The 12,486-nt window shown below is 48.9% G+C and overlaps 1 protein-coding gene across 1 annotated transcript in view; it reads left to right on the top strand.

Moving 5' to 3' along the window:
* The window catches only part of GPATCH2 (G-patch domain containing 2), a 125,246-nt gene that overhangs the window by 3,113 nt on the left and 109,647 nt on the right, over window positions 1–12,486 (top strand). Inside the window, exons 2-4 of the mRNA XM_044288797.1 lie at window positions 6,741–7,436; window positions 10,264–10,325; window positions 11,620–11,802. Of these exons, the coding sequence (XP_044144732.1) occupies window positions 6,741–7,436; window positions 10,264–10,325; window positions 11,620–11,802 (941 nt within the window). The remainder of the gene's footprint in view (window positions 1–6,740; window positions 7,437–10,263; window positions 10,326–11,619; window positions 11,803–12,486) is intronic.

The following is a 12,486-nucleotide window of genomic DNA, read 5'->3' as shown; positions in this document are numbered from 1 at the left end:
CGCAGGTGCCCCCTGTCATCTGGTGGTGCGCAGGTGCCCCTTGTCATCTGGTGGTGCGCAGGTGCCCCTTGTCATCTGGTGGTGCGCAGGTGCCCCCTGTCATCTGGTGGTGCGCAGGTGCCCCCTGTCATCTGGTGGTGCGCAGGTGCCCCCCGTGTTGTACTGTAGCAGAGGCTGATGGGACTGAGTGTCCTGATGACGGTAGGGCGCGTGCTGTGCGACTGGGACACCAAACCAAATCTGTGGGGGCGTAACGCTGGGTGTGCCCCTCCATAAGCATTCATGGGGACATTATAGCCCTCGGGGGCAGGGTCCCCTCCCCCTCTGTACCGGTGGTCAGGCTTTTTGTCTGTCTTGTATATTTGTATGTCTGCACCCCTTTTTTATATGTACAGTCCCCTGAAATGAATGGCGCTTTAAAATAAATAATGCTGCCATATAGGTCACGGGCGCTCATTCTGTCCTACAAGACCGCCAGTGTCCATAGAGATGTCGTACATGAGGGTTCCCTATTTGAGACCCCCCTCTATATAAACCCGCCACAGTCCAGCATTCTGTCTCCCTGACCGTGACCCTCTGGAGGCTGCAGGGATGTCGACGACAGGTCCGATTGTTAGGGACCAGCACATTGACCCCCAGGGCCCTCGCTTGGTTAGAGCCTTATTTTTTTTCTACTTGACCTCGTCCTTTACCTTTCGGTTATGACACGAGTGTTCCTGACCGTTCTTTTGGATTATCCACTGTACCACACACCTGACTCTGCTACATCACTTTAACAGGGGTTAAAAATCAGTCTGTCTTTCTGTTTTCTTTGTATCCTGTAATCTGACGGCTCATGTGTAGCTCTTATCACTGATTTTCTAAAAGTATGGCGTCCCCATTCAGCTCTATGGGATGGCTCCGTAGTATTCACATGAACAGGAAGGAGCCGTCCCATGGACGCCATACTTGTAATGAGAATAGGACATCAATATAAAAAAGCAGACCATTCCTTTTAAGCCATATTATTACCAGTTTGATAAGAATTAAGCTATAATGAGTGTTTGAGGACAGGAGGAGATCAGAGATAAGAGATACACATGAGCTGTCAGATGACAGGATTCAAAGAAAACAGAAACTGACAGCCTGCAAACAGACTGATTTGTTTTAACTCTTATCTCAGAAACAGCTGAACATTATTTTTTTTAATAAAGACAAATTTAAAAAATAATTTTTAGCCCCCCCCCCCAAAAAAAATCCAATCATAAAAAACTTGCCCTGAAAGCGTCCATAGCATTTAATTCCTGGACTAACCCTTTAAGGGTACTTTCACACTTGCGTTGTTTGATTCCGTTGCCTGAACTGACTGCCTGATCAGGCAAACTGTATGCAAACGGATGTAATTTTTTCTGACTGATCAGGCATTTTTCTGACTGATCAGGATCCTGATCAGTCAGAAAAATGCCTGATCAGTCAGAAAAATGCATTGCAATACCGGATCCGTTTTTCCGGTGTCATCAGGCAAAACGGATCAGTTTTTTATTTATTTTTTTCATTTTTAAAGGTCTGCGCATGCGCAGACCGGAAGGACGGATCCGGCATTCCGTTATTTTGAATGCCGGATCCGGCACTAATACATTCCTATGGAAAAAAATGCCGGATCCGGCATTCAGGCAAGTCTTCAGTTTTTTTCGCCGGAGATAAAACCGTGGCATGCTACGGTTTTCTCTTTTGCCTGATCAGTCAAAACGACTGAACTGAAGACATCCTGATGCAAACTGAACGGATTACTCTCCATTCAGAATGCATGGGGATATGCCTGATCAGTTATTTTCCGGTATAGAGCCCCTAGGACGGAACTCTATGCCGGAAAAGAAAAACGCAAGTGTGAAAGTACCCTAATGATGGTCTATCCTGAGAGGTCTCATGCACACGAACGTATTTTGTCTCCGTGTCCGTTCCGGTTTTTGCGTGTGCTGTCCGCATCCGTATATCCGTTCTGTAGCCCTGCAAAAAAAATAGAACATGCCCTATTCCATTGTTACAATGGATCCGCCAAAAAAAAACAGATGGCATACTGATGTCATCCTTTTTTTTTTTTTTTTTTTTTTTTTTTTTTTGCATGTAGCCTAAGTGGCACCCACTGCTCTTCAGGGGAGAGGAGGCCTCGTAGCAGCCCAGGTTAGAAGGGAATGAGCTGCAGTACCACACACAGCCTGTGGGGGTGACACTGCTTGTGGTAGAAAGCAGCCATATTTTTCTAAACGTTTGAATGAGGCCTCATGCACACGACCGTTGTGTGCATCCGTGGCCGTTGTGCCGTTTTCCGTTTTTTTTCGCGGACCCATTGACTTTCAATGGGTCCGTGGAAAAATCGGAAAATGCACCGTTTTGCAGCCGAGGCCGTGATCCGTGTTTCCTGTCCGTCAAAAAAATATGACCTGTCCTATTTTTTTGACGGACAACGGTTCACGGACCCATTCAAGTCAATGGGTCCGTGAAAGAACACGGATGCACACAAGATTGGCATCCGTGTCCGTGATCCGTGGCCGTAGGTTGCTTTCATACAGACGGATCCGAAGATCCGTCTGCATAAAAGCTTTTTCAGATCTAAGTTTTCACTTCGTGAAAACTCATATCCGACAGTATATTCTAACACAGAGGCGTTCCCATGGTGATGGGGACGCTTCTAGTTAGAATACACTACAAACTTTGTACAAGACTGCCCCCTGCTGCCTGGTGCGGCACCTGAAGGGGTTAATTGTACTATCATATCCCCCTGTAAGAGATCAGGGCTGCCAGGCAGCAGGGGGCAGACCCCCCCCCCCCTCCCCAGTTTGAATATCGTTGGTGGCACAGTGTGCGCCCCCCATCGGGCCCCCCGTCCTCCCTCTAGTGTAATAAATCGTTGGTGGCACAGTGTGCGCCCCCCATCGGGGCCCCCCCTTCCTCCCTCTATTGTTATAAATCGTTGGTGGCACAGTGTGCGCCCCCCATCGGCCCCCCTCCCTCTTTAGCAGTAACAACATTGGTGGCAGTGTGCGGCCTCCCATCTCCCCCCCCCCCCCCCGATCATTGGTGGCAGCGTAGTTCCGATCGGAGTCCCAGTTTAATCGCTGGGGCTCCGATCGGTAACCATGGCAACCAGGACGCTACTGCAGCCCTGGTTGCCATGGTTACTTAGCAATAGTACAATAGTAGAAGATTCATACTTACCTGCTTGCTGCTGCGATGTCTGTGACCGGCCGGGAGCTCCTCCTACTGGTAAGTGACAGGTCTGTGCGGCGCATTGCTAAAGAACTGTCACTTACCAGTAGGAGGAGCTCCCGGCCGGACACAGACATCGCAGCAGCAAGCAGGTAAGTATGAATCTTCTACTATTGTACTATTGCTAAGTAACCATGGCAACCAGGACTGCAGTAGCTTCCTGGTTGCCATGGTTACCGATCGGAGCCCCAGCGATTAAACTGGGACTCCGATCGGAACTCCGCTGCCACCAATGATGGGGGGGGGGGGGGGCTGGGGGAGATGGGAGGCCGCACACTGGCCACCAATGTTGTTATGTTGTTACTGCTATAGAGGGAGGGGGGCCGATGGGGGGTGCACTTCAGGTGCCGCAGCCTCTGTGTTAGAATATACTGTCGGATCTGAGTTTCACGCTGTAGCTCATATCCGATAGTATATTCTAACATAGAGGCGTTCCCATGGTGATGGGGATGCTTCAAGTTAAAATATACCATCGGATTGGAGAAAACTCCAATCCGATGGTATAAAAGAACTCCAGACTTTACATTGAAAGTCAATGGGGACGGATCCGTTTGAAATGGCACCATATTGTGTCAATGTCAAACGGATCCGTCCCCATTGACTTGCATTGTAATTCAGGACGGATCCGTTTGGCTCCGCACGGCCAGGCGGACACCAAAACAACTTTTTTTTCATGTCCGTGGATCCTCCAAAAATCAAGGAAGACCCACGGACGAAAAAACGGTCACGGATCACGGACCTACCGACCCCGTTTTTGCGGACCGTGAAAATAAACTGTCGTGTGCATGAGGCCTGAGGCTGCATTCACATGACCGTATGTATTTTTGCGGCCCGCTAAAAATACGGATGATGTCTGTGTTGCAGACCCATTGTAACAATGCCTATTCCTGTCTGCTTTTTTGTGGGGCTTCGAAACAGACACGTGTCTGATCCGCTTTTTCTGCAGATCACATCACTCATCCGTGCGGCTTTTTCACAAATTATAGAAATGTCCTATTCGTGTCCGTTTTTCAGACGGGTATAGACATTTTTATAATAGGGACCGAGGAAAGTGCAGGATGCACACGTCCAGTGTCCGTATTTTGTGCCACATGCGCGCTGTCTGGACTCATGCACACGACCACTTATTGGCTGGTGCCTGTATTGCGGGCCGCAAACAGCGGGTCCGCAATATACAGGATGAGGCACCTCCCCTTTGTGCGCCAAATCACGGATGTGGACCTATTCACTTGACTGCGTCTGCGATCCGAGAGGTGAGGTGCAGAGCGGAGGCACCGCAAAATAGTAGTGCATGCGCTCCTTTTTTGCGGTGTGGACCGTCGGATGTGGATTGCGGACCCCATTCAAGTGAATGGGTCCTGCGTCCGCATACGGTGGCCCTATGGTCTGTGCCTGTGCATTGCTTTGCAATTTGCAGTCTACAGCGCGGCCCCCACCGGCACGAGCCCTTAATGTGAATGGCCAACTTATAGGGGTTTTCTGGGAGCTGTTTGAATGGGCTCTGGATCGGCACAGCTCCGCACACTGCCTAGTGGCCATGAGTGGTATTGCAGTGCTGCAGTACCATTCACGGCCACTACCCTGTGTATGGCGCTGTACTGATCTTTCATATGCATTGTGTAGCTATGGCCGTAGTGGTATAAAACCTCTTGTGTAAGAGACCCCGCGGCCCCCGCTCTATTAATATTAGCCCCCTAATGGCTGATGGAGCTAATCTCTTCCCGGAGAGCACAATTGTTTTACGCTGCGATGCTTGTGCAGAAATTGATAGGCGCTCTAATAAATTGCCCTAATCCAGATTTGTGAATGAACAATTTGTTTCTCGAGCCCTCTTTGTTTATGTCAAAGTCGTTAATGCCAAGCCGGATAATGCCATCCTGGGCACAATAGCTTCTGCCTGAAAGGCTTCCTGGCACCGGGCTCCGCACTGCTCTTCATGATATTCCAGCAGGGAAAGCCTCGTGCCAGATCCAATCCATTGCGGGAAGAAGCAACAATATCCGGCCTCCCTTAACGGTGACAAGTGACATTTGTGGTTTCAGCAGTCTTAATACGCAGCCTATTGGCAGCGCCATCCCCTGCTCATAGTGCAGGCGGCAGCATTGTGTGGTGCACCGCTGGTAAAGGGCATCTCTTCTGGGGTAACCATTCGGCTGTGCGAGAAGAAGCCGCTGAATCCCCAGATTACGTCTATCTGCATCCTGGACCATTGCAGCATTGACCTTGGGTGCACGGGGCGCCAGGGTTAGGGTACATTCCCACATAGAAGACTTTCTGTCCAGAGCTTGTAGATGTATTATTTCTAGGACACATTTTTATTTGCAAATTTTTGCAAGACTCTTCCATGCGTGGTTATCATGTGGCCCCAGATCTAGATTCGGACGTTTCCCCTTGTGCCCCTTTTCTTTGCCACTATCACCAGATCTAATATTGTGGGTTAAAGGGGGTGTCCTAGAATTTTTATACTGATTCCCTATCCTCAGAATAGTCCTATCAATATCAGTTCATTGGAGGTCTGACACTCGGGACCCCCTACTGATTCAGCGGTTACCTCGTAGCTCTGGCGACAAAAGCTCCATTGAAGCTGGTTACTGCAGCTCCGGGCCCATTGAAGTGAATGGTTACCGGCTCCATCTACTACACAGAGCTATATAGGGTAATGGCCGATCGGCGTGGGTATGGAGTGTCGCACCCCTACTCCTGAGGCTAGGCCATCAATATCAGACTCCTGCACAACCCCTTTAAGACAGGCATACCCCTTACATAGCTCAGGGCTGATCGCTTGTTCATCCGACAGCTGTTCTTCATGATTCCCCTCCCCCCATACACATGCACATTCAGTTTGGTATACCGTATCTTCTCAGTCAGGAGACGGGTAGAAGCCACTGCCAGAAACTGCTGCCCCTGAGGTTGGGTATGATGAAGTCCTGGATGCCGATCCTTCTTTCTCCAGTAATTTCCTGGCAGATGTTAATCTCATGGTTATGGCCAACCTTGAAGTTTCCCTTGGTGTGATGGAGTAAAGATGTTCTGTTTGTGTATTTTAATGGGACCCTGTCACCCGGTTTAAGAGTGCTAAGTCCCCAGCATGCAGTAATATAGCCGAGGCTTAGGGTGCTTAACCTGCACATAGCAAACCCATCCGTCCCAGTGAAGAATAGAAAATGAAAATTGAACTTGCTGTCCAGAGTCCAGGACCCCGATGCACCCAAAGAAGCTGACCTCACTTCTCTGCACATTAAAGCAAGGGGTACCATTATCGGCTTCATTCGAGCAGTGGGTGAAGAGTCCCGGACTCTTCTGATAAGTTCAATTCTCATTTCCTATTCTCTTCAGGGGTCAGATGGGTTTGCTCTATGCATGTTCTGGACCCTAAATGCCAGCACTATAATGGCATGCTGGTGGTTTAGTGACCACCCCAACTAGGCGATGGGTTCCCTGATAAGTTGAGTTTATGGTTTGTCTTATATCTCGTTTTAGTTGTATCTCCGTAGGCATTTCAGTAGGACAATGGAAGAGCTTGTCCATGACCTTGTGTCAGCACTGGAAGAAAGCTCCGAACAGGCCAGAGGATGCTTTGCCGATACTGGAGATCACTCTCGAAGCATTTCATGCCTCCTTAAACGGCAAGCGAGGAAGCGGAGAGGACGGAAGAGACGTTCAGAGAATATTCACCACCCATGGGAAACGGGACATTGTCTAAGCGACGGCTCCGACTCCAGTCCAGAAGAACAAAACAAGGACTACAGGGAGTGTGTCAGTAACAATAAGAAGGACAGCGACTCGGACGACCAGCTTCTACTGGCGAAACGGAGGCCGTCCTCCAGTGTCAACAATGTGCGCAGTAAGAGGCCTCTGTGGCACGAATCAGACTTGGTTGCTGATACCTTGGTGAGTAGGACCTTACGAAGGAGACGGAAAGTGAAGAGAATGGCCATTGACCCGCCGTCAGAAGTCACCAGCACCTTGACCCTGGCCCGTGATCAGGCAATGGACAATGACTCCAAACATTATCTGCACCTGGAGATATCCAAGAACAAAATGAAGAAGCGGAAAATTGCTCCATCGAGGCATGGGCCTGAGGTTCCTGATGAGGGCGTTGTGGTGGAAGGAGAAGACATGGGTCATGGAACCAAAGACAAGATGGACTATGAAGAACAGAAGGGCTCGGATGAAAACATGAGCGACAGGTGGTTTGGGGGAGCAATATGTAGAAATTTAGAGCAGTTGTGGGTCCCCGAAGAGGGAATCTACAGAGGCTGAGAGGGCATTCTTTTGGCCTGTAAGGGGTGAATTACGTCCTATAGATAAATCTTATACCCCGGGGTGCATATGCTAAATTTTCACTGCAGGTTCAAAGTGAATGTGCCCTTAAAGGGGCACATGATTGATTTAAATAATAATTGAAAATCAGACATCATATAGGACATGACAATCTCTAACAAAGCTAGAACCTGCCCTGGACCTCACATTGATCCAGAGATCTCCACATTTATTGCTCCTATTGTTCTGCTATATAGATTTCAAGCTGGCAGCTTAGGAGCGTGCACTTTTACAGTGGGCATGTTCTTTCTACTGCAGCTTGTGTTAGTTGAAGAATGGAACTGAGCATGTGTGTCCATCTCAGTGGGCAGGACAGAGCAGGTGGAGCTATACAGATAGATTTCAGTGAATAACTCGGGGGGCTATAGTAATTTTTTTATGACATGCAATTACAAAAGTATTCAGATCCAGTTGCTGGTTTAAAAAAATTAGGAAAATTTTTCATGGGACAAGACCATTAATATAAAAGTTTTCCCCTCCACAGTTCTTTGTGAAGCTGGGAATGTACATATGAAAGGCTGGGTGCTAATTTTGGTGGGTTTGGCTGATGATCTTAAGGGTTTAGGGGTCTACTGGCAGGAGATGATGCAGGGAAGAAGGTTCTGGATTTCCGCAGGTCTATCCCACATAAGATAGGTCACTGCCAGAGGGGTTTCTCAGTGGCTTCTTACTAGGGTTTTACAAAATTATTTGGGCCTGTCTGCCAAACGTCAAGGCGATCTCTATAAGATGAGAACCTAACACTAAATCCTACCTGTTATGTGCCATAATGGCCACCATAAAATTCAGGGAGTGCAGGTTCCACATGCATGCTGGGTCCATTTTTGGTGCCTTAACAGTCTCGATTAAATCTAGGGTAGCTTCAGTAGCATCCTGGCTGCCACGGTAACCAATCGGAGCCCTGCGATTTCACTGCTGGGGCTCCGATTGGAACTGTCACTGCACCAACAATGAATGGGGGGAGGGGACCCTGTGGCCACTGCCACCAATGGCTTTAATACTGGGGGGGACTAGCAAAGATAGCCGAAAACAAGTAGCCCCACTAGTTTCCAGCAGGCCCCGTCGGCTATACCCTTCAATCACGAGACTGGGGCTCTGTACCCTCAGGACCCTGATAATGAGGGGAGTAGCAGGTCAAGCATGCACATTGCCGTTTCATTCATCTCTATGAGACTGCCAGTGATGGCCGAAAACAAGCATTCAGATATTTCCGACAGTCCCATAAGGATGAGTGGAGCTGACCTGCTGCTCCATTCATCTTGAGGGTCCCCACGGCGTACAGCATCTCATTCTTGTGCTTGGTGGGGATCCTAGTGGTCGGACCCCAATCTAATAGATATATCCTCTCCTGCGGGGATAACTTGAGATGTAACCAGAACAACCCCTTAAAGGGTGTGTGACTCCTGGGCAGACCTGTGATGGGAAATATACTTACCGCTTCTGCATACTCTGGCCTCGGCTTTTCCGCAATTGTCTGCAGTGGCGTGAAAATAGAAGGTTACATCCCGGGACCCAAACAGAGCGGCCGAGGCTGGGGTGTGCAAAAATCGGAAAGCGGGTAAGTATGCTTCCCTTTGCAGGTCTGCCCCCCCCCCCCCCCCCCCCAAACGTGCACAACAGCCCCATTCATTAATACAGTTCAGCTGTCTACAGCCATTCACTAGAGCAAGGATGCTCAACCTGCGGCCCTCCAGCTGTTGCAAGACTACAACTCCCAGCATGCCCTAATAGCTGTAAGCCGCGCAGGCATGCTAGGAATTGTAGTTTTGCAACAGCTGGTGGGCCGCAGGTTGGGCCTCCCTATGCTATGGGATCTATAATTGAGTCCAGTACTATACAAACCTGTTTGAAGCTCCCTCTAGTGGTGGCTGCAAGCAGACGCTAGTTCATCATTTAAAGTGGTTGGCCCATGAAGTTGTTAGGTGTTAAATCTCTGACCACTGGGACCCCCGCTAGTCACAAGAAGGGGGTCCATGAGTCCTGGTTTGAATGGCGATAGTGCACGTGTGTGACCCCTGCCTCATTCACTGTCCATTAGACTTCAGATTCCAGAGCTCAGCTGTCTCCATCAGTCCCATAGACCGCGCATGATGCGTCACACAGGGGGTTCGGGGGCTTCTGCCTTTGTAGATACATTTTTTTTTTTTTAAAGGGACATTTTAGTTTTTGCTTCTGGCGTACAGTCGCGGGGCAGATTGACCTTAGCTCCAGTCTCCCTACAGATCTCCCACTAACCTCGCCTACTTGCTGACTTTTTCCAGGCTTACAAAAAATACCAATTTGTCTTTCTTCAGGGCCCGGCGTTTTATATGCAGGAGAAAGGTCTGGAATGGCTTTCTAGTTCAGGATGGCTCCCTCCTCGAGCTCCTGCGTTCTGGGATCTGACTGCTCGGCATTAGAAAGGAGCAGCGAGCGTTTGATGGAGGCAGATAATAAAATTCATCAATTGTGTCAGCACCTCCATACAGGCGCATCTGGCTCCTTGTCAGCCTCCCATTAGATTCCCGAGGTTTTATGTGCCAAAAATAATACGCTCAGTTGTTCAGAAAAGCGTGCCGGTTGTGGCCTGATTACAAAGAAATCTCATTTCTGCCTTTTCTTGGACATCCAGAAGGGGAATTTGACGCAGAATATTGTATATTATATATATTTTCTTGTGATTAATCTTCTCTTTTTTTTGTGTGACTTTTCCAGTGAATCCAGCAGTATTAGCAGCAGCGACGCCGGTCTGTTTACGAACGACGAGGGACGCCAAGGTACTGAATAATGTCTCCTCTGCTTGCCGAATTAAGTCTAATTGAAACGTGCTAATTAGTGAGACACTTTACACCTTCTAATTAATGCTGTCAGGAAAGACCAAATATCGCCGGTTTTTCTGCACCGTGACAGGAGTGTAATTCTCCGATCTAATGTGATAATGGCGGACTTTTTAAGAGTTCCTATATAATGGTTTACATCCGTCCAACCGTACGCAGGATTACGTGACAAGTGGTGCTGCCTTCTTTGTATACACCGCACGAACACTGCTTGAAAGGGTTAAAAAGATACATTAAAGGGGTTGTCTCATCACAGACAACGGGGGCATGTCGCTACGATGTGCCCCCATTGTCTGATAGGTGCCGGTCCCACAGCTGGGACCCTCACCCATATCGAGTACGGAGCTCCAAAAGTGTTGGAGGGCGCACTGCGCATGCGCAGCACGCCCTCCATTAATTTTCTATGGGGCCCATAGAAGTGAAAGGGAGCAGTAGCCGGTCATGCGCAGTATGTTCCCATTCACTTCTATGGGGAGTGCACTTGGTGGTGCCCGGACCTGAGTCCTCCAGCCACCACCTTGCGGGGCTCCGTTCCCGAAATAGTTGCGGGTCCCGCACCTATAAGACAATGGGGGCATATCCTAGCTATATGTCCCCGTTGTTTGTGATGAGACAACCCCTTTAAAAAAGGTTTTCCAGGATGATCTATGTTTTATTTTCTTCTCTCTACTAAAATGGATGACAGAGGATTAAAAATGAACAGTAAGCGTTACTTATATGCACCGATCCCCTGCTGCGGCCATTTCCTGTATGTGTTCTCACCCTGGGGCCTGGGAATGGATAGCAGAGTTGGAATCACAATGTCGGGGCGTTGTTGAGCTGAGTAATGCTGAAAGGGGTTGACTTGCCTAAGAGATTGGTGGCATATTGCTAGGATATGCCACCAATATCAGGTAGGTGCGGGTCCCAGAGGTATCTCTAAAACGGAGCCCCCAAAGTAAAGGACAGTGCACTGCGCATGCACAGCCGCCCTCCATTTCTATCCGAGTTCGGGAAATAACCGAGCGCCGGCTGGGCTATTTCCGGCAGTCACATAAACGTAAATGGAGCGGTCACTGCACTTGCACGGTGCGCTCTCCATTAGTTCCTGCGGGACGTTTGAAAATAGCTGAACACACTTTCTCGGTTATATTTGAGACACCAGTAGAAGTGAGCGGAGTGCATGCGCAGTGTGCTTTTGATTTTTTTGGGATGAAAACATGACAGTTACCCTTTAACTCGCTTTTGATTCCAGGTGATGATGAACAGAGTGACTGGTTTTACGAGAGCGAGTCCGGAGGAGCATGCGGCATCACAGGAGTTATCCCTTGGTGGGAGCAGGAACGATCCGGAGAGCTGGAGAGAGAGCTACCGGATCCGGTGTTTCAGAGCATCCTCACCGGCTCCTTCCCCCTTATGTCCCAGACCGCACAGCGAGGTTAGTGCTGCCTAATCGTACCCCACAGACGTCTTCTGTCTCTCACTGTGCCCCTTTCAAAGAAATCTGTCGTACTTCCCAGTGCCTATCGCCAGTTCCTGAACATGTCTGGGGGCTTCTTATTTTTCCTCTTTTACAATGGGAGCCTATTAGTGACTTATCCAGCTGTATGACTATTCAGTGGGTTACATCGCAGCCCTACGTCATGAGAAGATCCCCTGACTCATAGCTCCGACGTAGGGCTCTTGATGTGAATAGAGCCTTAGATGTGATGGACTCACAATCCCTTGACTATGGGGAAAGCCTGCATGTCTCCCCTGATGGCTGACTTTGAGGGAAATTGGGATGCGATCGGATTGCACCCTTTTGGATCCAAGTGTCTGGCAGCCGCTTATCCTCCTTCCTCCATAGAAATGGCATATCCATTGAGCTCAGCTGAACAGGCACATTTTTTTTTTGAAGGAGAGTTGGAGGGTATTTGTGGTCAGGCATGAAATCCAGAGAAAATGTTCTTGTCGTAAATGCAAGTGAAGAGATCACTGAATGAACCGAGTGCACCAGATTGCATTCCATTCCAGCCAGAACCAGCACCAAAAACCACGTAAGTCAGTGGTGGACATGTAAAAAAACGGATCCGGTGCCCGGTTTCTTCATTTTCAATGTAATACAACTGGATCCGTTTTG

Source organism: Bufo gargarizans, chromosome 4, assembly GCF_014858855.1.
Source record: "Bufo gargarizans isolate SCDJY-AF-19 chromosome 4, ASM1485885v1, whole genome shotgun sequence".
NCBI lineage: Eukaryota > Metazoa > Chordata > Amphibia > Anura > Bufonidae > Bufo > Bufo gargarizans.
Note: the sequence above shows the minus strand (reverse complement) of the source record. Positions and strands in the feature narration are given on the sequence as shown.